The sequence below is a fragment of the Crocuta crocuta genome, unplaced genomic scaffold (genome assembly GCF_008692635.1).
Source record: "Crocuta crocuta isolate KB4526 unplaced genomic scaffold, BGI_CrCroc_1.0 scaffold233, whole genome shotgun sequence".
Lineage (NCBI taxonomy): Eukaryota > Metazoa > Chordata > Mammalia > Carnivora > Hyaenidae > Crocuta > Crocuta crocuta.
Genome location: NW_027529526.1, coordinates 8,433,316 through 8,455,990, shown reverse-complemented (window position 1 = coordinate 8,455,990; position 22,675 = coordinate 8,433,316). Strand labels below are relative to the sequence as shown.

Here is a 22,675-nt window from a genome sequence, read left to right as displayed (position 1 = left end):
CGCCTGGATCTTATTTGGCTTTGAAATGATGTGGTTAGTTGCTCCTCGATGGCAGCGGCCCCATTTTCAACCACAAGGACCACAGATGCGCTCCGGGACAGTCCCTTAGCGTGGCAGGTCCCAGTCAGTGCAGGAAATGGAGGCGTCTCCGGGAAGAGCATTAGGCCAGCCAGGGTGAGACCCAGTGAGCTGTGGTATATCCAAGTCATAGCCACCCGCAGNTCCCCCCTCCCCCACCTCCCACCCCTGACAAATGTCCTTCTGAGGGACATGTAGCTGCTCTGAGTGACTCTCAATCTATCTGCCTCCTCTGCAGCTTTCCTGGGGAGTGGTCCCTCCCCTCCCCCACTACTAGCCCGATGCCAGCTGAAAGGTCTCCAGATTCAGGGATGTCACCAGGATGGCCTCCGGGTCCACCACCCAGGCACAAAATCCACACCTTGACTGCACGACCACGCACTTCTCTGAAAGGCCGACCGACCCAGAAGGGGCCTCCGTGAATCAGGGGAGCTCAAAGTGCACACATAGCCCGTGCCTGTTGAGTTCTCCAGCAACACATGATGAGGGGAAGCTGCACAGAGGAGTGTGGACTGGCTGCTTTCTGTGATGTGGAAAAGCAGCCAGCAGGAGATGGAGAGAGGACAAGAGGGAGGAGTTTCCACCAAGGGTGCATTCTCCAGAGAAGCTTCTCTGTCTCGCACCAAGAGAACATGACCCAGGCTGCACACAGAAGGACCAGGGCTGTGTCTGGCCTGCCCGCGCAGCTCCTTCAGCCCACCACGTGTAAAAGTGTGATCCCCAGCTCAAAAGAAGCCGGCTGGTCCCGCAGGCTAGGAAGAGGCCAGAGCCAGTGTTGGCTGCCCCTGCTGGCTGAGCGGGGGCTCTCTTGTTCATTGCAGACCTGCCAGTCCTCGGTGCCTCACCTCTGCCTTTCACCTTATCTATCCTTGCCTCAGTAGGTAACTGAGTCTGGGACCCCTGTATATCATGACCAGGTGAAGGGCTCAGGCTCTGCAGCGAGATCCAACTTGGGCTCAAATGCTGGCTCTGCCATTCCTAGCTATGCAACTGGTAACTTCTCTGAGCCTCCGTGTTCCTGTCTGTGAAATGGGCACAATAATAATACCCACCTCACATGGTTGGTCGTAGGTTTAAATGAAGTAACACATAGAAATTGCTTGGAGAAAAGGAAAGTTCTTGCTAGTATTGACTTAGGCTACGATTATACCAGCCTGGGGGTGGGTATAAATGCATGGGGACGACATTTATTCTGATGACAGAAATCCTAAATCGCTCTGGGCTCAGACACACATTGTGCAAGGAAAGGGGAATGTTGCCTTCCCTATGACTTTGCAAACTCGCAATTCCCATCTCTCTGTGCCATTTTCATTCAATTGTCACATTCATCATGGGGCACAAGGCACTGGGTGAGGCCTTATGGGGAAGAGAGAAGGAATCAAAGAAGAAGCCTCCATTCAGGGCTAAGTTACTGCTGAGTCTGTTTCCTCACCTGTAAGATGAAGAGAGAAACTGGAAAAATGAAGACAGTGTGTAAAAGTGTGCAGCACGGTGCCTGGAACACAATAGGTGCCCAAGATATGATCATTCTGACTCCTTCCCTAAAGTCTATTAGAAAGACACAAAAACAGAGGCAAGTTCTGTCTTTTCCTCCACTCTCCTATCCATTATCCAAATCCCATTCAATCTCCAAGGCCCAGCTCAAATGCCAGCTCTTCCAGGAAGCCCTCCCAGAATGACCGGGACCTCTCCCAGGGCTCCTCAGCACCCTCTTCTGTCACCTGTGGCCAGTGGCACTTACCACTGCATCATGTGTAACGGCCATTTGTTTATGGTGTGTCATCTGCACTGGGCCATGAGTTCTCTGGAAACAGCAACTGTTTCTGTCCATCGTTGCTGCATTGCTGGTGCTGAGTGTGATGCCTGACACTCGACGACGCTCTGTGCAAGTTTGTTGATGATCGGAGTGCAGTCAGCAAAGGGCTGCAGCAGGGTGCTCTCTGGCTGTGCCGCTAACCAGCTCGGTGCTGCTGGGAAACTCACGTACCCTCTCTGGATTTATCGTCCCTCTAGTAAAGTGAGGGCCTTGCATTAGATTTTAGGGTTGCCTGCTTCAACTCGCCCAGTGCCCTACCGGAGAAGCCCATCTAGCAGAGAGAGGGGCCCGCAAAGTGGGCTAGGTCACCCACATTATTCCTAGGTCACATGCTGTGTGGAGGGTTACCTAAGGCAGGGCGGAGGGGGAGGGAATGGAAGTCACAGTATGGGGACCAGGGACAGGAAAACAAAGGGAGCCACACGTCTTGTTTCCCGGGCCCTGCCCTCCTTGGCAAGATTAAAACCAATGCCCTCCTCCAGCAGCACAGAATGTGACAAGAGTCAGCCTTGGGGCCGGCTAGTAACGTGGCCTTCCTTCAGTGGTGGTTCAAACATAACCTTCCTGCTCACTCATCTGGCAAACCTGGGCTTGTTTTCTATTCCAGAGCTTCTCTCCCTCAAATTCTACCTACATCTTGAACTCCCAAGGTGTGAGCTTCTAAAAACAACTAGAAATGAGGCACCTCATTGCTGCATCTGTGCCGAAGGGAGGCCGTGGAGTGTGTCCACTTGACTGACTAGTGTGTCCACACCTAGTTCATCCCCTGCCTCCCCAGCAAGGAGCTTGGAACTTGCTTCTCCATTTGTTGAATGAATGCCATTTGTTGAATGAATGCATGTCCATGGCTGCAGGAGCTCAAGAGGCATATGTCCCTGTGGACCTAAGCAGATAGGTAAGGCAGCCCCCCCCCCCCACCAAAATGAAGTTGTTCCCCAATTTAGGGCTCCTGGGTGTAGAGTAGAGCCCTGGTTTTAAAAAAAATCTCTCCCCCAACCACAATAAGAGCAGATTTCTAGTGATGTGCAGTGTAGGCGGGTCCACACCTGCTGTCGGACCTTCAGGCTCCTGTCATTTGTATTGGCTTCTACTCCCCCAATGGTGTCTCTCACAGAACCTTCCACGATGACATCAAACCGTGGTGGTGCCGGTCTCCTGGGGGCTCTTGAGAGCCCCTACCAAGCAGGACAGATCTGGATGGCGGCCGGGGTGGCCACAGGCTCCACCTCTTGTCCACACGTTCCCTTTTTTCCTGGCAATGCTGCAGGCTTCCTGGGTTGCTGTGTGGTCTGGGGCTGCCTTTCAGAAAATCAATCTCACCAGAAGGCATTCCGCACTCTGAAGATTTAATATCAGCAGGAAATATTTGCTTGTTGGGCTTCAAGCGGTTTTAAATATTTGGGAAAGCAGAGGGAGGACCTGAGCTTAGCAACAGTGCCTGCATTCACTGTACGTATGCCGTCAGTACCAGTTTGTCTTTACAAGCTGCTAAGCAAGATAGGCTGAGGGCCAAGCACGGACAAGGAGGCATCTCCTGTGGGCCGCACTGCAGGCTGCGGTGGTGCGACCCTGGCCTTTTCCGGGGACATCTGGACTCCTGGCTGTGGCAGCAGGGGCCCCTCACCCGGGGGCAGGAGAGACCTCTCCTGACCTCCTCCCATGCTCCCTCGATGCTCCAACTCCAGGAAATTCTCCCTCGACAGATGGTCACACTGCTGACCACTGGAAGAAGACTTTTTTTTTGTATTTGGTTCCTGCTGGCTCTGTTCATCAAATACTGGTCATCTTGTCTCGTCTGTAAAGCAACATGGTCCAAAGTCACCCTGCTGCAGACTGCTTACAGGGAACTCCTAAGCTAAGGAGAGCATGTTCTTTGCCCTCCTAGGGGCTCTTCCTGGTAGGCAGAGAAGTATAATGGGGAGTTTCTGATGCCCTAAGTCAGTTTCCCTTTGTCAGTAAAGGGGCCCAGGACAAGTGATGTGCCACCCACACTATTACAAGACTCAGGCAGGCTTGGCTGAGTGGCAAGCCGGGACCTGGGCAGAGTGGCTGGTGAGAACAGAGAAGAGGCTGGCAACAGGCAGGACTGGAGCTGGAAAAACTGACTGAGCTCTGGGGCTGGTCCAAGAGGCAGCGTCAGCAAGGGCTTGGCACATCCAGGCGTAGCTCACTAAAGATGATCTGCCCCCAGGATATGGGTTGGGAAGGCAGGTGATCAGACTAATGCAGCAGGGCCCGGCCAGGTGGTACAGAGAGCAGGGGAAAGCCTCTCAAATAGGAGGGTTGGCCGGGCTAGATGTGAGCCAGAGCCCAGCTCAGGGGGTAAGGGCTCCATCCCAGCAGACTGGTAGAGAGCGGAGGCAGAAGGCCAAGTGTAGGACCAACTCAGAGAAAGCTGAGGAAGGCTGGGGTGCAGAGGGCAGCAGGTGCGGGGATACACCCAGGCTGCAGCAGCTCTGTGACGACCATGCTGACCACCATGGAGAAGAGACTTCTGTTCTTCTCTGCCGTCGCCATCGGCGCTGCCTGGGCTATTAGCACATGGCTCTTTGATGCGCATTAAAGAAAGGTACTCCCTCCTCGGATTCCCAGTTTGAAAAGGCACGTCTGGGGGCGCCTGGGTGGCTCAGTCGGTTAAGCGTCCGACTTCAGCTCAGGTCATGATCTCACTGTTCATGGGTTCGAGCCCCACATTGGGCTCTGTGCTGACAGCTCAGAGCCTGGAGCCTGCTTCTGATTCTGTGTCTCCCTCTCTCTCCGACCCTCCACTGTTCACGCTGTTTCTCTCTCTCTCTGTTTCTCTGTCACTCTCTCTCTCAGAAATAAATAAAACATTAAAAAAAAAAAAAAAAAGAAAGAAAGAAAGAAAAGGCACGTCTGACGCAGACTCACCAGGATGCATGGCTTAGCAAATGGAGATCATGGGCTTGATTTAATTCTCCCATGTGCCCCTTTTCTGGGTGCCCTGGTGAAGGGCAAAACCCATGTAGCTCTACGAGGATTGTTCAGAAACAGACACAACTGAATCTGCCAGAACGATTTACCAGTTCCTTTCCACCACCACGGTCCCTAGTGCACTTCCCAGTCCTAGGATGAGGGCTTGAGTCAGGTAGGGATGGGCGGGCATTCATACCCAGACCAGCCAGGAGCTCACAAGTCATATGGTTTCCTTGGGAGAGTGCTGGACAACGCCTGAGCACGGGAATCTGTATAGTCCGGCCAAGAGGAAGCCTCGGGCTGGGGGCGAACCGTGTGGCAGGTAGGGGCAGCCCCTGGCAGTAAGGGGTAAATGTCAGAGCCTGAAGGGCTCCGGCAGAACTCAGTACGAGGCTGCCTCCATCTCGAGGTTCCTGGGTCCCCACTGCCAGTCTTATGGGTGGGCTATTCTAGTCACACCAGTCAGAGGCATGGGGGTGGCGGTGACGAGAAGCCTTCAGCTGAGCGGGCCGACAGCCCATGTGCCTGGCTGTATAAACACCTTTAAGCTGCCTGAGCCTCGGTTGTAATTAGATTAGCTTATATGGGATTCTTTAAGCTCCATAAAGCACAATACTGTCAGACCATTTTTTCCTCTGCTTTTTTTTTTTTTTTTTTTTTTTTTTGCAATTATTCCAGCTGCATGCAAAGCTGTTGGTATTTTTACAGCTCGGAATGAGTATCTCTTGTGTAGGACAGCATCTTGGAAACATTAAACAATGATTAGGCAGCCTCTGGGCCAAGGGATGATGGGGTCCCCGCAGGGGGTGGAGGGGGACCCAGCAGCTGGTGGCAAGCAATCTGGGAGTTCTGATTCTACTTCGTCACCACTCTGTGATTTTCTTACCACCAATTAAAAATAACAGTGATTCACACTTGCGCCGTTACTTGTCACTCATCAGGATCATGAGGGTGGCCCCAGGTAGGGGTGGAAGGGACTCAACCACTATCTGTGGGTTTTGCCCCTCTGCGGGTCACACAAGCCCAGTATGATGGACTGAATCCTCACATCCCCCAGATCCACAGGGTCAAGTCCTAATCCCCAACATTATAGTAATTGGAGATGGGGCCTTTGGGAGGTAATTAGGGTTAGATAAGGTCATGAGTGTAGAGCCGCGAGATAAGATTAGTGCCCCCCTATAAGAAGAGGAGAAGATGCCAGGGCTTGCATTCTCTCCACACACATGCAACGGGGAAAGGTCGTGTGAGGACAAGCAAGAAGGCAGCCATCTATAACCCAGGAAACAGTATTTCAGCAGACACCGAATCTGCCAGCACCCTGACCTTGAGCTTCCAGCCTCCAGAACATGGGAAATAAATGTCACCCAGTCCATGGTATTTTGGTATAAAATATGGTTTGTGGTATAAAAGCCACCCAAATGGACTAAGACACCGAGTGCACCTGTGCGTGCACACATTGCTCACTCATGCTCACACTGCATCAGTGCACATTCCCCGGGTCACAGCCACTCACTTACACATGTGCGCACACACAGACACACCGACTTCTCTCTATTTCAAATGAAGTAGGAAGCTGCCTTCTCCCAAGATGACCTAAGCATGGCTGTCAACTCTTCAATTTCCTCTCAGTCCCGACACAAGCCTAGCAGGCTCTATGCAACACATCTCTCCTTCTTCTTTTTAATGTGTATTTATTTTTGAGACACAGAGACACAGAGTGTGAGCAGGGGAGGGTCAGAGACAGAGGGAGACAAAGAATCTGAAGCAGGCTTCAGGCTCTGAGCTGTCAGCACAGAGCTTGATGTGGGGCTTGAACCCAGGAACTGTGAGATCATGACCTGAGCTAAAGTCGGCCGCTTAACCGACTGAGCCACCCAGGCGCCCCGACACATCTCTCCTTCTTATTGAACCTGGGCAAAGCTCCAGCTGATGAGACAGCCACTCCCTTGTCTCAAGTTCTCTCTTCGCCTCCTTTGCTGGCCCTGTTGCTCAACACCATTCTCTCTGCAGAGAATGAGGACAAAATTCCAATACATGTTTTGGAGTCAGAAACCCATGGTGCACGAGAGGCAGCCTGTTTAATGGTCGAGGGCGTCAGCTCTGAAATCAGACAGCCTGGGTTCAAATCCTACGTCTGCGTGACTTTGGACAAGTTCCTTAACTCTTCTGTGCCTGTTTCCTTATTATATAAAATAATACTGTAATGGTTCTTACCATTATCATAGAGCACTGATTAATTTATAAAAAATACTTAGAATAGGCTCTGGTGCATGTTAAGTGCTCATTGTGCTGAGGCTGCCTGATTAGGACTCTGTCTACCCAGAAGCACTGGGAGTCACTCTGGTCCGAGGCCCAGGCCTGGAGAAGTGAGGGTCCAAGTCCAGTCCTGAGCAGAGGCAGCCCACTGAGCAGTGGTCTAGCCAGGGGCCTGGAACACAGCCTGAGGAACGACTCATGTCCACCCCTGCCGGCTGCCCTTCACTGAGGTAGATCCGGNTCTGTGAGACTCTGGGACACAGGGTCACCATTTCAGAGTGTGAGCTAGGGTCATCCTGGATCTGATCTACCCTCCCCAAGAAGTAAGGGGGTGGGCTGGCTGTCAGGGGAAAATCAGACAGGAAGGAACCTGTGTCCACTTCGCTGAGCACAGGACCAGCTCTGGGTACCAGCTCTCATGCTCTTCCCTCCCCATTTACCTCCATGATGGCCTTTCTCCCCAAGAGTGGACCCTTAGGCTCCCTTCTAATTAGGAGGCTGTCCAAAGCTTATTTCTAAATTCTAAATAAACTGTCTCACTCCTCAAAAAAAAAAAAAAAAAAGCCCCCAGCCTCCCAGCAGTGTGACAAGTACAGAGACATGGGTCCTGGGAGCCAGGGGACCTGGGTTTGAATCCCCATCTAACCATGTCTTGGCTATGACTTTGGGCCATGGTCACTTTTTATTTTCACCTCACAGAGACTTAGCTTCCTCATCTATGAAATGTGGGTGGTAACCACACCTACTTCCCTAAGGGATTGTGAATGTCCTTTTGTAACCAATCTTATTGAGTGACTACTATGTGCTCAGCACTGGACTAGTTGGTGGGACACTGAGATGCGTGGCACCATGTGTCTCCCACACTGGCCACCTTGGCTAATCTGTGCTCAATTTCTCACTCTAATTTAGTGAGTAAATACCCAGTAAAACCAGTATGTGAGGGAGGAAGCCAGAGCATGTGTGAGTGCTAAGGTGAACTTCCTGAGCCAGCTGGCAGGCAGAGTGCAGAGTGATGGAAGGCTTTCTGGAAGCGGTACCACCTGAACGGTCCCCGAAGCTTGATTTGGGCGAAGGGTGTGGGAGGACAGTCATTCCCAGAAGAGGGCTAAGCAGAGCAAATGGCCCGGGGCCACCGTAACCAAACCTTGGGTGCCTGGCCATGGGCTTCCACATCCATATAGAGTGGGGACAGCAGGAAGACTGAACATGGAACCTTGTAGGGACACAGCATGGGGTGGAGGAGAGAGCCCTCATGAGAGTTCAAGGACCTAAGGTCCTACCTCAGCTCTGTTACCCACATACTGTGGGGCCCTGGCAAGTCTCTCCCTACATAGGTCCTTGGTTTCCTCCCAAGAGCCAGATGGGATTTGCCCAGTCATCTGTCCGCCTCTCCAACACCGTGGTGGGGGAGGGACAGCTCCATTTGCCCTGGCTCTAGAGGCTGCCTGGCTCTATGCCTCATCCTGCCAACATTTGTCGAAGGTTTTGAGCAAACGTGACCAGTGAGAAGGCTGGATCCATGAGCGAAGGGTATCCATCACCCAGGAGAGAGACTATCGAGCTTCAAGTGTGGGACATGCTGGCAACTGGCCATTCTGTTGTTGAAAGGCAGCAGAAGAAGGGCACGCATCAGGCTGGGTGAGGCTGGGCAAGTCACTGCCAACCAAGAATCGACTGAGACCTCCAGGGATAGCATTCTTTTATATATATATATATATATATATATTTTTTTTTTTTTTGAGAGAGAGAGAGAGAGACAAAGTATGAGTGGGAGAAGGGGCAGAGAGAGATGGAGACACAGAATCCCAAGCAGACTCCAGGCTCCGAGCTGTCAGCACAGAGCCCGATGTGGGGCTCAAACCCACAACTCGTGAGATAATGACCTGAGCTGAAGTCAGATGCTTAACTGACTGAGCCACCCAGGTGCCCCAGGGAATGGTATTCTTAAAACAAATATTTGATATTGCCATGCTTTGATGTGTTTTTAGTCACAAAATTCATATTCATTTTGAAATTTCAAATAGCCATGAAAAGAAAGGTGTGTGATGTTTAAGTTTATTAAAAGAGGACATGAGTTTAAAAAGGAAACACAGAGAGTGAGTGTAGAAAAGGAAATGGTTTTGTTAGTGGAGATGCCGGATTGTGGGATATGGTGACTCTGGGAGAGCCAGTGAGGGGACCTGAAAGAGCTCATGTTCATTGAGCACCTGTCCTGTGCCAGGTACTAGAATACCTGTGTCACATGAATGAGCTCACAATGGGGGAGAAACAAGTGCTTTGCTGTGTGCTAAAGTACTAGCACAAAGTACGTGGCCATCAAAAATGTTCCAAAAATCCTGTTGAGGGAATGAACGAATGAATGAATGAATGAAGTGATGAACAAACAGCCGAATGCCAAGAATCAAAGGCAGGGATGATTCTATCAGCTGCAAATGCTGGTGCTTCCCTCCCTCTGGAGGTCCATAAAGGTTAAATCATTCAGTCCCAGCTAAAGACCTTGGCCCATTGGGATTCACTGAGAGCATGGTAATTAACACCAGGAGGCTCGCGGCCGTGTTCCCACCATTTCTTGAGATAACAAGCAAGAGGAGCCAGGGAGGGGAAATATCGTCTCAGAGTTTACAGGGCAGGCAGGGCATGGCCGCCTCTGGCAGGAATGCCTGCAGACGTTGGGTAGCGTTGGGGGGAGGAGGCTTGGGGGCAGTCATCTGACTCTGTGCATAGGACCTGAGTTCAGGCCAGGTTGGGGTAAGCTCCCCATCCTGTTCTGCATCCTGCCCACCATTCACGTCATCTCCCTGGGATGAAGCAGGGAGGTCCCAAGGGCCCCACCCAGGGAAGAAACATTTCACCCAGCAATGTCTGCTGCCAGAGGCTTGCGCTAGGGGGACTTAAATGCCTGTTGTCCCAAGCTCCTCAGCTGCAGTGCAGATGAGGGACAACAGTTAGAACAATGATTCCCAGGGAATGTCCCACCCACCGCATGAGAATGCTCTGGAAAGTTTATTAAAATGCAGATTCCAAGCCTTGCCCCAGACCTACTGAATCAAAATTATTCATTCATTCAAGCACTATTTAGTGCATCCCTACAAGTACCACACAGTATTCTGGGTGCTGAAGACAGAGCAATGAAGAAACTGGAAGTCCCTGTCTTCGTGGAACTTACAGACGGTTGGAGAGAGAACGTACAAATAAATAAAAGAAGGTAGCCAAGTGAGTTCCGCATATCAGATGGTAATAAGTGCCGTGGAAGAAAAGAAGCAAGGAACAGATGAGGAGTGACAGGGTAAAGGCTGCCCTTTTAAACAGGGTGCTATTTTAAATATTCGAGCAAAGGCCTAAAGAGGCAAAAGAAGTTGTGTGGCAGTAAAGGCATTCCAAGTGAAGGGAGAGGCAGGTACAAATGTCCTGAGGCAAGAATGTGCTATGTATGAATCTCTGTATTTTTCATCAAGCTCAAATGCTAGAGTCTGAGACCACATCAGCAGAATGACTGCATCCTACACAGGAGCTGGTTCCTGAAAGAATGGGGCTTGTTTAGGAAATTGTTAAGGAGGCAGAGAACAGGGACTCAGACTCTCATACAAGGGCCATCTGCAGAGCCTCTAGTCCTTGGCTTCTGAGGGAGAAAACTAAAAATCTAGAGAGGCTCAGATGAAGAAAGCGGTTATTAATGATCCCTTTCCTGTGTTTGTGGAAACACAAGCCTGACCCCAAACAAAAATGCCTTCAGACTCTTAACTATAGAGAACAAACTGAGGGTTGCTGGAGGGGAGGGTGGGGGGGGGATGGGCTAGATGGGTGATGGGCATTAATGAGGGCACTTGTTGGGATGAGCACTGAGTGTTACATGTAAGTAATGAATCCCTAAATTCTACTCTTGACACCAACTTTTTAAAAAAAGTGAACCCCTTCAATGCCCGTGGAGGAGAGGTTGGGGGACACAAGGCACCAGCACACATAGCATGGTGTGACACCACCTGGGAAGATGTTCCGAAAGCTTTATACTCCCGCTTCATTTAGAGATTTAAACACAGACGCCCCTTCCATCATGCCTTATCTCATTCAAGCCTCCAAACAATCCCTGAGGTAGGAATTCCACATCCCAATTTTACAGATAAGAAAAATAGGGTTCGCAGAGGTTAAGAGCACATAGCCAGGAAGAAGCTAGAAAGAGCTGGAACTGAAAAGCTGGCCAAATGCCCATTTCTGTGCTCTTCCCACCAGAGTGCACTGTTTCAGCAGGGAGAGAAAAGCAAGAGTTGCCTTTGAGCAGTGGTTACATATCAGCTGTTATTATTATTGTTGTTATTGTTATTGTCATAGCACTTTCACTGCCATTACCTCATTGTCACTCACTTTCACTGCCATTATCCTTGGTGACTATGGGGCAGGCAGGGCAGGGCGGGGCCTGATGTCCCCACATGGTACATAAAACCGAGGCAAGGACCTGTGGCCAGGAAGTCGCAGACCTGAGACCAGAAACGGAGTCCTACTAGGTTTCATCTCCTTTTACTGATTTGCAGGGCTCTCTGATATCAAGGGCTACATTCCCATCATGCCCTTGGCCCAGGCTGGGTGCTCTATAAAAGTCTGTGGAACTGGTCATGACTTGGCCTGACAGGAAATAAACACCTCGCTCTGTGCTGAGCGAGCTGATGCCCAAGAGAAGCAAACCCCAAATGGAGGCTGAGCTGAATATCCTCCTGGCCACCTTCCCCCAAGTTGGGCTGGCCTGGTCTGAAGGGTCCTCAAGCCCTTTGCTAAGGCTCTTCCAAGAGTCACAGTCTCAAGGGTTGTTCCTGCCCTTCTTGAGAGCTCAGCTCAGGCTGGTCTCGGGGAAACCCATTCCGGGTCACCTCCCTGCCCCATTCCACGCAGGGCTACCCCAGCTGCCACCAGTCCCCTTCCCAACATGCCCCCCACCCACTCAAGGTGGCTTGCAAGCCATAGGATACTGGGACTGAGCACTATTACTCTCCTAGCCTCCCGGCACCTCTCCTCACACCCCTCCAGCTACCTCCCTATTCACCCATCTGCTCCTCCGGAGTCATACAAAGGTGGGCCCTTTCTTCTCAGAGGCAGCCCTCATTTCTGTGCCCGGGATCCCATCTTCTCCTTCCTCCTCAGAGGCCTTGTTCCATACCTTGACCTCAAAGGACACAGGCACCCTCTCCGTAGACCAATGTAATTGCCAGAGCCAAGAGACGGCCACCCAGTTTTCGTAAAAGCTCCCCAAGCAATTCTAATGTGCAGTCGGGGGCTGGAGAACAACCTGCCTTTCAAGAAAGAGAGCAATACAATACACTACAATACAATGCCAGGGCAATACAGTGCAATAGACCTGAATAACATAGACCAGACTATAATAGAAAACATCACAGTGCTTCCCACATTAGAAGGCTAGCTATTGTTTCTTAAAAGTTCTGTTTCAATCGTGTGCGCTATTGTATGAGTGAGAGTGGGCGTGTCATACTAGGTCACGATGAACATGTATTTCTTTCTGTAGGTTATGGTTAAAATTTGTGTGAGTGTGTGTGTGTGTGTATGTGAGAGCGTGAAAGCGAGAGAGAGAGAGAGAGAGAGAGAGAGAGACATTGCTCCAGAATCATTAAAATCTGATTCTCTTTTGCAGCCAAAATCCCTGACAGAAAAATATCTACCTCCCTGTCTTCTCTTCCTCTTGATATGGCTTCCAGAACCGCCATCCCCAATCATTCCTAAAGCTTCCTGCTGAGGTGCCACAATCCGCACCTTCCACATGCGGAGGTTCTTCCCAGACTCCGTGTCCTTCCATCTGTCTGTGGGTTCATTCAGATAAATGGCTCTCACTTCTGGAATTCTCTCTGTCCATGGAATCTGTCATCCTCCGGATTCTCCTGCCCTTTCCTGTTCTGTCTCTCACCAGCTAACCCTGCTCCTCCTGACTCTCTGATGTCTCACACTCAGTATTCTCTCAAGCTTCTATTTTTGTTCTCCCTCTTTTCTTTGCCATCTCCTCCCAGGCAGTGGCTTCAATTATTCCGTGCGTAAGACTCCAAATTTACGTTCCCACGGTTCCTTCTTTCAAGCTCCAGCTGTGTAGTTGGAGGGCTATGTGGCAGTCTCCTGGGAATGGTGGGGGGGGAGGTTAGGGGGGGAAACACGGATGGCCTGCAATTCAGTTGCTCGCTTGACTGCATCAGGCAGGTGAGGCAAACGGGGAGGTTATTATTCCCATTGCACACAGGAAGAAACTAAGACTCTGAGAGGTCATGGTCACTCATCCAGTAGTGGAGAGGACTCTACAGCCCGTGCCTCGAGACTTCAGTCCAGAGTTCATTCCCTTCACATCATGGACTGGAACTCCACGTGTGCGAAAGCAAAGCTATGTCTGACTCATTAAACCAGAAGTTCTCAACCAAAGCTGTGTACCACAACCATTAATAATGCTTTTTATTTTTTTATTTTTATTTTAAATGTTTATTTATTTATTTTGAGAGAGAGGGCATGCGCAAGCAGGGGAGGGGCAGAGAGAGGGAGAGAGAGAATCCCAAGCAGGCTCTGCTCTGTCAACGCAGAGCCAGACTCGGGGCTTGAACTCATGAACTGTGACATCATGATCTGAACCGAACCCAAGAGTCAGGTGCTTAACTCACTGAGCCACCCAGGCGTCCCAAGAATGCTTTTTAAAATAGAGATGGCCAGATTCTAGCTCAAACTTATTGAATTAGAATCTTCTGGGAGAGATATTTGTTTTTTAGCTTTATAGTTTGAAGAAATTACAGATGCACAGGAAAGTACACAGAACCATACAAGGAGGTTCCACACACCCCTCACCCAGCCTCCCACAACGTTAACATCTTACACAACATCACCCGAGCATACTGACGTTGCCCCCATCTGCATAGCTTTTCAGACCTCTCCACGAAGATGTGTACCCATCTGGGTGTGGGTATGTAGTTCTGTGCAAGTTTGTCACATGTGGCTTTGGGTAACCACCATCACAGTCAAGATACTTACCTGTCCCATCAGCATAATACTCCCTAGGCCTCAGGGTTTGGAAGCTTCCCATCCCCGAAGAACCCCACCACTCCTTCTCCTCCCTCTCCTGGGAATGCACCATCATCCTCAGAGCCACCCTGGCTTGAAACTGAGCCATAATTTGCTAGCCCTCCTTTGGCTCACCGGCCCATTGCCTACTAGTCAAGAGATCCAGAAGATGCTTCCCTCATACTATCTCTCTGGCCAGTATCTTGCCTTTGGTCCTCATGCCCACCTGTACAGCACAACAGAGCCTAAGGATGCCTCTTGCTTGGGGGATGTCCTCACCCTTGGAAGGAACGGCTCATTCATCTCTTGCCTTCGCACATGTAAGAGGGGAGGGGCCAGGAGGCCTGGGTGCAGCAAGGTAGGGTGCACGGGTGGGCGAGTCAAGTTGTTCTGGTGTTAGCCACTGGGAGACGGGGGCTCACTTAGGCATCCATTCCATGGACGCAAGCCAGGTGATAGCAAGTAGCCATGAGAAGTGGAGGCTGGGCCCTTTCCTGTCTCCTGCATTAAAACACAATCACCTTTAAAACTAGGCTGCCCGTTTGCGACCGCTCTCAGATGTCTTCCTTTACAACCACGGAACAATTAGAGTCAAGTGATCCATATGCACTGCCTTTCAGAAAGTTCTAAAATGTGCTTCACAGCACCGCTCTCCACTTCTTACTGCATGGTGATAAAATGAAAACGAAAATTTGCTTATTGAGATTAAATATACTTCAATTATCTGATATGTTTCAGCTTTAATTGATAACAAAACACAAATTGCCCATCTGAATTTCTCATTACAGCAATGGATTCACTGGAAAATTTACTGCCTGACACCAGAGGAAACGCTAAAGATAACACAGGCTCAGTGACTCTCTGATCCTGTACCCCAGCAGTCTAGTATTTAGTATCGTGCATTATCCAAAGCACATCCAGATTCCTCATCCTACCAAAGAGCACTGGTTTTTAAACCACCTCAGTACATGGTCTCTAAGTTTGGAGAATGTTATGGGGTGGCATATATAGGTGTCAGAGGCCCTGGAATACGCACCGAAGGGAAGACGTAGCTGGTAGCGGCTGGAGAAGGAGAGAAAGAGGGGGTAAGGGCTTCAACAAGGGTTGTGGGCCACCTGGGGCATTGTGAAGGCCAGATGGAACAGGGAGCAGGGCACCCAGCAGAGAGGACAGACTTTCTATAGCTCTGTTGCTGTCACCGTGTTACCCGTCCACTGGCCCCACCATCGAGACCACTGTGACCTTCACCACCACCGGCACCCTCATCACCTCCGCTATTGTCACCACCACTGCTAAGGGTGACCACAAACAGAAATGATGCTTCACAGAAAAGAGTCACTGGCGATGTTCACTATGTACGTGGTGGGGGTGGAGGTCAGGGCTATTGATCCTACACTGTGCTAGAATGTTAGAGGAGAGAGTGAACAGCCAATAAGGAAGAGCTTGGGGACCAGGCCCCTCCAGGACGCAGAGAGGGTACACCTAGGGAGAGAACCTTCCAGAGCAGTGACCATCAAGAATCTCTCATCTCTGAAGCAACATCTCATTGAAGGAGTGGTCGTGGAGAGCCTTAAAAAATGAGAACCTCCGACAGAGGCTGAACTGTCTGCCGAGGGGTCGGGCACAGAGCAGGGTGCCGGGCCCAAGGGAGTTCAGGCACTCACCATTACTGCTGTTGTCATCCACCAGGATGATCTCCTTGAGCAGGTGTGGAGGTGTGCGTTCAATGGCTGAGTGGATGGAGCGCAGCAGCACCGAGAGTGCCTCGTTGACAAAGATGAACACGATGCTCACTTCTGGCAGGCTGTCGGGGAAGGAGAGGTTGCGGCACCTGGAAAGATGAAAAGCCAGGCTCTTAGATGTGTCAGTGACTCAGATGGGGTAACCCCAGGTGCTGGCCCACACCATGTCTTGGCTCCAGCTTTTCCGGAGGGCTCAGGAGCCCGGATTCTTCCCAGGGCCTCTTCTTTGATACTTAAGACAAGCCCTAAGTATGTAACAGACAGGGTCATGACCATTAAAATGGATCTGTACCACAACAGAGTCTGGATTTGTCAATGACCATCCCAGCTGAAGAGTTGTGTCATTAACACCCAAAGCAGCACCTAGAACCCAGCAGGTAGTCACGGAGTGTTTAGTAGAAGAATGTCTCAATCTCTCCACATCCAATAGGATTGAAAATGCAACTAAAGTAAAGTCTTAGTTTTTTCAAAATGGCAGACAACATCTAGGTGAAGGCAGACCTTAGATGATCTTCCTGAGGAGAGAAATATGTGCCCTCCAGAGACTTCTGCCAGAATCCACTCTGTCTCACTGCAGAAGGCATACAGCCTGGGACTTCCCCTACCTCTCATGCATTCACTGGGATCCAGACTCCAGAAGCTGGTTGAAGCTAGAGTCAGAGTCTCTAACACAAATGAGGGACAGAATGACAACTCCCATCTCATTTCACAGGGGAGAGCACTAAGGCTCAGACAGAGTCCCTACCACGAGTCAAGATAGAATCCCAACTATGGTCTTCTCCGGTGGGGAGAGGAACACGCAACCACTACAAGCATCACCTCCGTGTGCAGGAAACCATGGCAGGTGCCCTACTCAGGCCGAAACCCAACGGTATTCCAGAAGGCATGGACTCCCGTCTTCAGGACAGTTGAATGAAAGAAAAGAGCAGCAGTTATAGGCCCTGGGCTCGGAGAGGAGGCTGTCCACTCCCACCACCTGCCACTGGAGGCTCCAGAGGTTCAGGGCTGGTGACCATGGCGTATGACTCCAAAGTGGGAGGTGCAACCAGGTTAGAACATGCAATAATGAGCATAATAGCACAGAGCTTCTGCTTGTCGGCAATTAAAGTGCTGCAGGATAGGAATGGGCCTGTTCTTCCTTAATGAGGAAGGCTGCAGGATAACCAGGGCTGGCAATTTGGAGAAATCACCGTGGGGCCCCAGCCTGCTTAAGAGCAGGAGATTAATAAACTAAAATCACCGTCTCTATGGTTACCAGAAATTTACAGAAACTTCTCCCATTCTATTTCCAGCTCTCCTTCTCCCTCACCAAAGAGGGGTGGGGGGAGGGAAAGAGTTGAGCCTCTTCCCAAATCCGCTTCATACTTACAATTTTTGTTTTTCATTTTATTTATTTTTTAACTTACATCCAAGTTAGCATATAGTGCAATAATGATTTCAGGAGTAGATTTCAGTGATTTGTCCCCTATGTATATCCCCCAGTGCTCATCCCAACAAGTGTCTTCCTTGATACACCTCAACCCATTTAGTCCATCTGCCTACCCACAACCCCTCCGGCAACCCTCAGTTTGTTCTCTGTATTTAGGAGTCTCTTATCTTTTGTTCCCATCTTTGTTTTTATATTATTTTCATGCTTACAATGTTAAGAAAACCACCAGGTTAACAGATTGGCATCGTAGAAGGCATTGATTCTTGTATTTAACGGAATAGATATTTATTGAGCTTCTCATGAAGCACGTGCTATTGTAGGCAATAAGAGCACAGCAGGGCGTGGACAAAGTACCTGTCCTCAGGGCACTGACACTTTGACAGGGGAGACAGGTCAACAGGGAAGCGAACAAATGATATCATTTCATACAAGCGCCGAGATGAAAGTAAGGCAGGGTAACAGGACAGTGTTGCCTTGGCAGCTGTTCCAGAAGGAGTCGTCAGGGAGGAGCTCTGTGAGGAGGACAGGATTCATTAGACTCTTGGATGGTATGACAAAGCAAGTCGTGCAAAAGCCCGGTGGGGCCGAGGGAACAGTGCTGTGACCGGAGAGGAAGCACCAGAGGACACTGGCTCAGGGAAATGCAGGGAAGGAATGAAGGGCGTGGGGACATGGAGGGAGGGACTGTAGTGAAGGACCAAGACGGGAAGGTCCTTCCCTTAAACTTATCAAGACCATTTCCAAAAAAATTGTTGTTGTGAGAATGATTTTTGTAACAGCCAAAAGTCAATTCCTCTGGCTAGGGCTCATTTATTTTTTCCAATGTTTATTTATTTACTTTGAGAGAGAGAGAGGGTGCATGTGGGGGTGGGGGCAGAGAGAGAGAGCTCCAAGCAGGCTCCCCACCTAGCACAGAGCCTGATGCAGGGGCTCCATTTCACAACCGCGAGATCATGACCCGAGCTGAAACCAAGAGTCAGATGCTCAACCGACTGAGCCATCCAGGCACCCCTGGCTAGAGCTTATTTATATTTCTCAAGACCAGTAGCTGGCCTTTCCTTAGGCATGAAAACGGACAGAAGTATTAAAATACAACCCACTCACTAATTGCATTTTAAAAATAATACAACGTATGCCCAAACTGCTGGCATGTAACCTTTATACTATTGGTTTTTCATAAAGTTCAGTGCACAGCTGCCAGTAAGGTCAGTACAGTGGTCCATGTTCGCTGTTCCCCCCACTAACCCCACCAGCCGTGAAGACTGACCCGGTGTCTGGTAGCACTTCTCCAGAGGCTTCCTTGGACCCTCAGAGTCCCACTAGCCAGAGCTCCAGGTTGTTCGTGGGTATTCTCCTGAGCTAGGGCTTAGCCCTCTACTCCCTTCCCTTCTTCCCTTCCCTGTTTACTCCCTCCCAAGGAGACCAAGTTTAATTTCTCCCAGTGTCAGCCATGCCCACTAGACGGTTTGAACCCCCAGGGCCTGTGGGCCAACTCCTGATGGCCTTTTCATAAGCCGAATGGAAATGTTTTATTTGTTTTACAAGCTAAACTCTGCTGATCACCATTTCCGCATGAAAGCTTCCTTCGAACATGAGGTTTTTCTACGCAGACCCTTTGCAACATAACAGAAGAGCTACGGTAGTGCCTCATATTGGTGCGCATTTATTGTCTGTCTCCCCGCTATAACCAAGTCCCCCAAGGCGGGGGCTTTATTTTGCTGCTGTGCTATCTCTTACCCTTAAACCAGAGTCTGACACACGGTAGGTTTTTGGAATTAAACAAAGCTAACGGGGCTACTTATTTTATACAGGTGGAAACTTTATATGCATGCCACTGACCCCAGCGTGTTCCTTTTTTTCTGCAAATCTCCTTCCTGTGTCGGAGAGTTAGGGCCTCTCTCCACCAGTGGGTCCTTCCTCCCCTGAACTTATGGCCTCAGTTCCTCACATTCCTTCTCTACCAGCTCTCAGTTTCTTTGTACTGTAATTAAGGGCTCCCTCCCGGCCAGACGTCCTGACCTCCTTAAATCTTTCTTTCCTCCTCTTCTCTCTCGGGAGCTGCTCACAGCAGTAGCTGCCCTGCCCTGGCCTCTCTCTCTACACCGTGAGGCACGCTCCCTTACCCTCTGGTTTATTTGAACCTAACCCTATATATGGATGTGGCTGAGCAGAGAGGGTGAAGGGGGAGCAGGATAAGAAAGGCAAGGTGAGGGGCACCTGGGTGGCTCAGTCGGTTAAGCGTTCAACTTCAGCAGGTCACGATCTCATGGTTCATGACTTTGAGCCCCGCGTTGGGCTTTTTGCTGACAGATCAGAGCCTGGAGCCTGCTTGGGATTCAGTGTCTCCTTCTGTCTCTCTCTGCCCCTCCCCCGCTCATGCTTTGTGTGTCTCTCTCTCTCAAAAATAAATAAAAACATTGAAAAATTGAAAAAAGAAAAGAAAGACAAGATGGGGGATGTTTTTAGGGAAAGAGTGTTGGAGGGTGGATGAAGCCACCGAGGCCGGGCTCCACCCCAACCTTCCACGTGACCGGGGGTGAGTCACTTCACATCTCTCTGTGTCCCATCCCAGAATAAGGGAGGCAGAAGAAATGATCACCTAGGTGTCTTTCTCTATAAAATTCGGGATCTTCTATCTCACATGTGGTGAAAAGAAGATAGAAACAGTTTGCAAGCTGCCCCACCCTCCCCCCCAGCTCCTGGCCATCACCAAATGCCACAAGCAATATCCCCTTACTGACATCGTGATTACACAAGGTGGCCAGATGTCCTGGTTTGCCCAGGTTTTTCCCAGTTTCAGCACTGAAAGTCCCAAGCAAAGCGGGACAGTGGGGCTCCCTGAGTAGACTATGGTGTCCCTAACCTTCTTGAGGGCAGGGACAGGGTTTGCTCACTCACGAATGCCGTCCCACTACCCGGCACAGTGCCCAGCCAACAGCAGGCATGCAGTCAGCATCCGCTGAATACATGGACACTACCCTTTGAAAGTGCCCAACACACAGATGCTGACCCACAGTCACCTCAACACGGAAGCAGAATTTGCTGGAGAAGGAGGTCTAAAGAAGGAGGGAGCACAGCACACTAGGCAAGATGTCCACATACCTGCTGGTCACATTTACCATCATCACTGCTGAGCGCCGGACTCAGGACAGAAGCCTGCCTGCTGCAGGGCAGCCCAAGGCTTTCAAAAGGAATACACATTCAAGAACTGCTATGGAAGAGAATTGTTCCAGACCACAGCCCAGCATTTCCACTCCAGAGTCCAGCCACTTGCTACGCCCACTGGCTGGCACTGGCCTCCACCAGAGAGCTCTGCCTCTGTATTCACACCACTCTCCCCCAGCACTTCTATCCTCCAGGGTCTGGCCCCCACACCCTCAGACCCCCGGAGCCTGCTCCCCACCTGCTGTGGGTGTCTGCCTCTGCACCCCCTCTTCCCCTGCTCAGCCCCCGCCCCCAGAGACGGACCAGAGGACGTGAGAATCAGAGGAGTCACACAGGCCTCACTGGCCTTTCGCTCCTGATGCCTCTGGAGAAAGCCTGACTGTACAAGGCCAGCTCCTCACTCATTTTGAGAAGAGGCATATTCTCCTATAAAATTAAGCCATAAAAGTTCCCTTTTTACTTTTATTCTTGTTCAAAGTCGAGCCATTTTCCACTAGAGATAAAAACAAGGCATTTCTGAGAGGGGAGTACTATGGCTGTCTAATAAGCCGGAATTGATGGTCATGATAAACTCAACTTTATCGATCTCTGCACACAGAAGGCGATGCGGGGTGGGAGCGGCTAAGTAAGGGCCTCTCGGCCGAGCTCCCAGAGACTGTTTGGAGCTGCTCATAAGGCACATTTATATCAAGAGCTTCAGTGCCACTGTTGCCTGTGAGGGACAGTGGCCAAGTAAGCGGGGCCAACCCAGGCTCCTGGCGGCCAGATGCTGCCCCAGACAGCAGCCAGATGCCTGTACGTGGCATGAGTGGATTTTCCACCTGCACATAACATCAGTGCATTCTCCCCTCCCTATGACATCGGCGAACCCACAAGCTCCATCCGGGTGATAACTCAAAGAGGCTCCTCAACTGAGGGTCTTCCAGAATGAAGGTCAAAGTCGAATGTGAGCTGAGGCTGTCTGCCAGTGCAAGGGGTAACCAGGTCCAATTATACCAGGGTTTTGCAAGTGGAGAAGGGACCTTCCTGGACCAAGCAGCAAGAAGATGACACACCTAGGTACCCACCCCCTGAGGGTACCCCTGCCTCTCTTCTTTCCCAGGTTTCTCCCCTGTAGCCATGGTCAGCACATAAGGGTTCAAGGATACCATTAACCACTGAAAACATAAACCTTGGGACACTGCCTTCTTGGCCCTTTGAGGCCATAGTATCCTCACCCCAGCCTCTCCCCTCCTACCTGCACCCACAGGAATTGCTTGATCCTCCTCTGGCCTCACTTGGGTACACTGTTGGCATCACCTAGATCTTTCCAGATTAGATAGGCTCCCAGGCTTACCAGCGTCCAGTCTGCTGGACTTAATGAACCCTAAAGATGAGGTCAATGTGGGGATTCTCATTGAGCGTGAGGCCAGTCAAGACTTTCACTCCCTCTGGCATCTATATCTCCATGACCTCCATAGCTTAGAGACTGCACAGTGCTTGCCAGCCCCACTGCCCACGGACCCCACGTAGAATATTTGGAAATCATAATAGTAACAATTTCCATTTTCTGAGTGCTCATGATTTGCCATCAACCATGCTAAGAGATGTAGGGATATTTTTATTCTCCCTCCCCAATTTATTCCTTTTTACAATCCTATATGGTAAATATCTTTATCCCCATTTTACAGATGAGGGAACTAGAGCTAAGGCAGTAAGTTATTTTCCAGGGCTTAAATCTGCTTCATTTGTCTCCAAAGCCTACACTCGCAATCCCTGCTAAACTAGGGTCTGTATCTCCCTTCCTACTCCCACCCAGAGATGTGTCTGGCGAAACAATGGTGTTGTGACAACTCAGATACTTGGTTGGAGGTGGAGGGTGGTGCAAAATATATGTCACTCCAGGCTGCCAACTCTGATGAAAGATGGAGAGGAGGCAGCGCGTCTAGTAGGATGATGGGGGCAAATATGATAAAACCCTGCTGGGCACCTGAAGCCTAAACTCTTCCTGTTGCCTTGTTCCCATTGGGATAAACAATCCCAGTGACTCCTTGTATAAAGGCATCTGGGTCTTCTGTCCTATGGCTTCATCACTTGACTCATAACTTATGGGACCAGAGACTGATTCCTGAGCCCCAAGTAGCTACCAACAGCCTGGCTATAGCATACAGGGCAGCCTCACCCAAGACTGTGTGTGGCCAGACCTGGCAATACTGAAGAAGGACCAGCAACCCATCAAGC

At 50.4% G+C, this 22,675-nt stretch overlaps 1 protein-coding gene across 1 annotated transcript in view; it reads right to left on the bottom strand.

Annotated features, from left to right (window-relative positions):
- The window catches only part of GALNT18 (polypeptide N-acetylgalactosaminyltransferase 18), a 355,226-nt gene that overhangs the window by 144,329 nt on the left and 188,222 nt on the right, over positions 1 to 22,675 (bottom strand). The window contains exon 3 of the mRNA XM_077761194.1: positions 15,784 to 15,950. Coding sequence (XP_077617320.1) covers positions 15,784 to 15,950 — 167 coding nt within the window. The remainder of the gene's footprint in view (positions 1 to 15,783; positions 15,951 to 22,675) is intronic.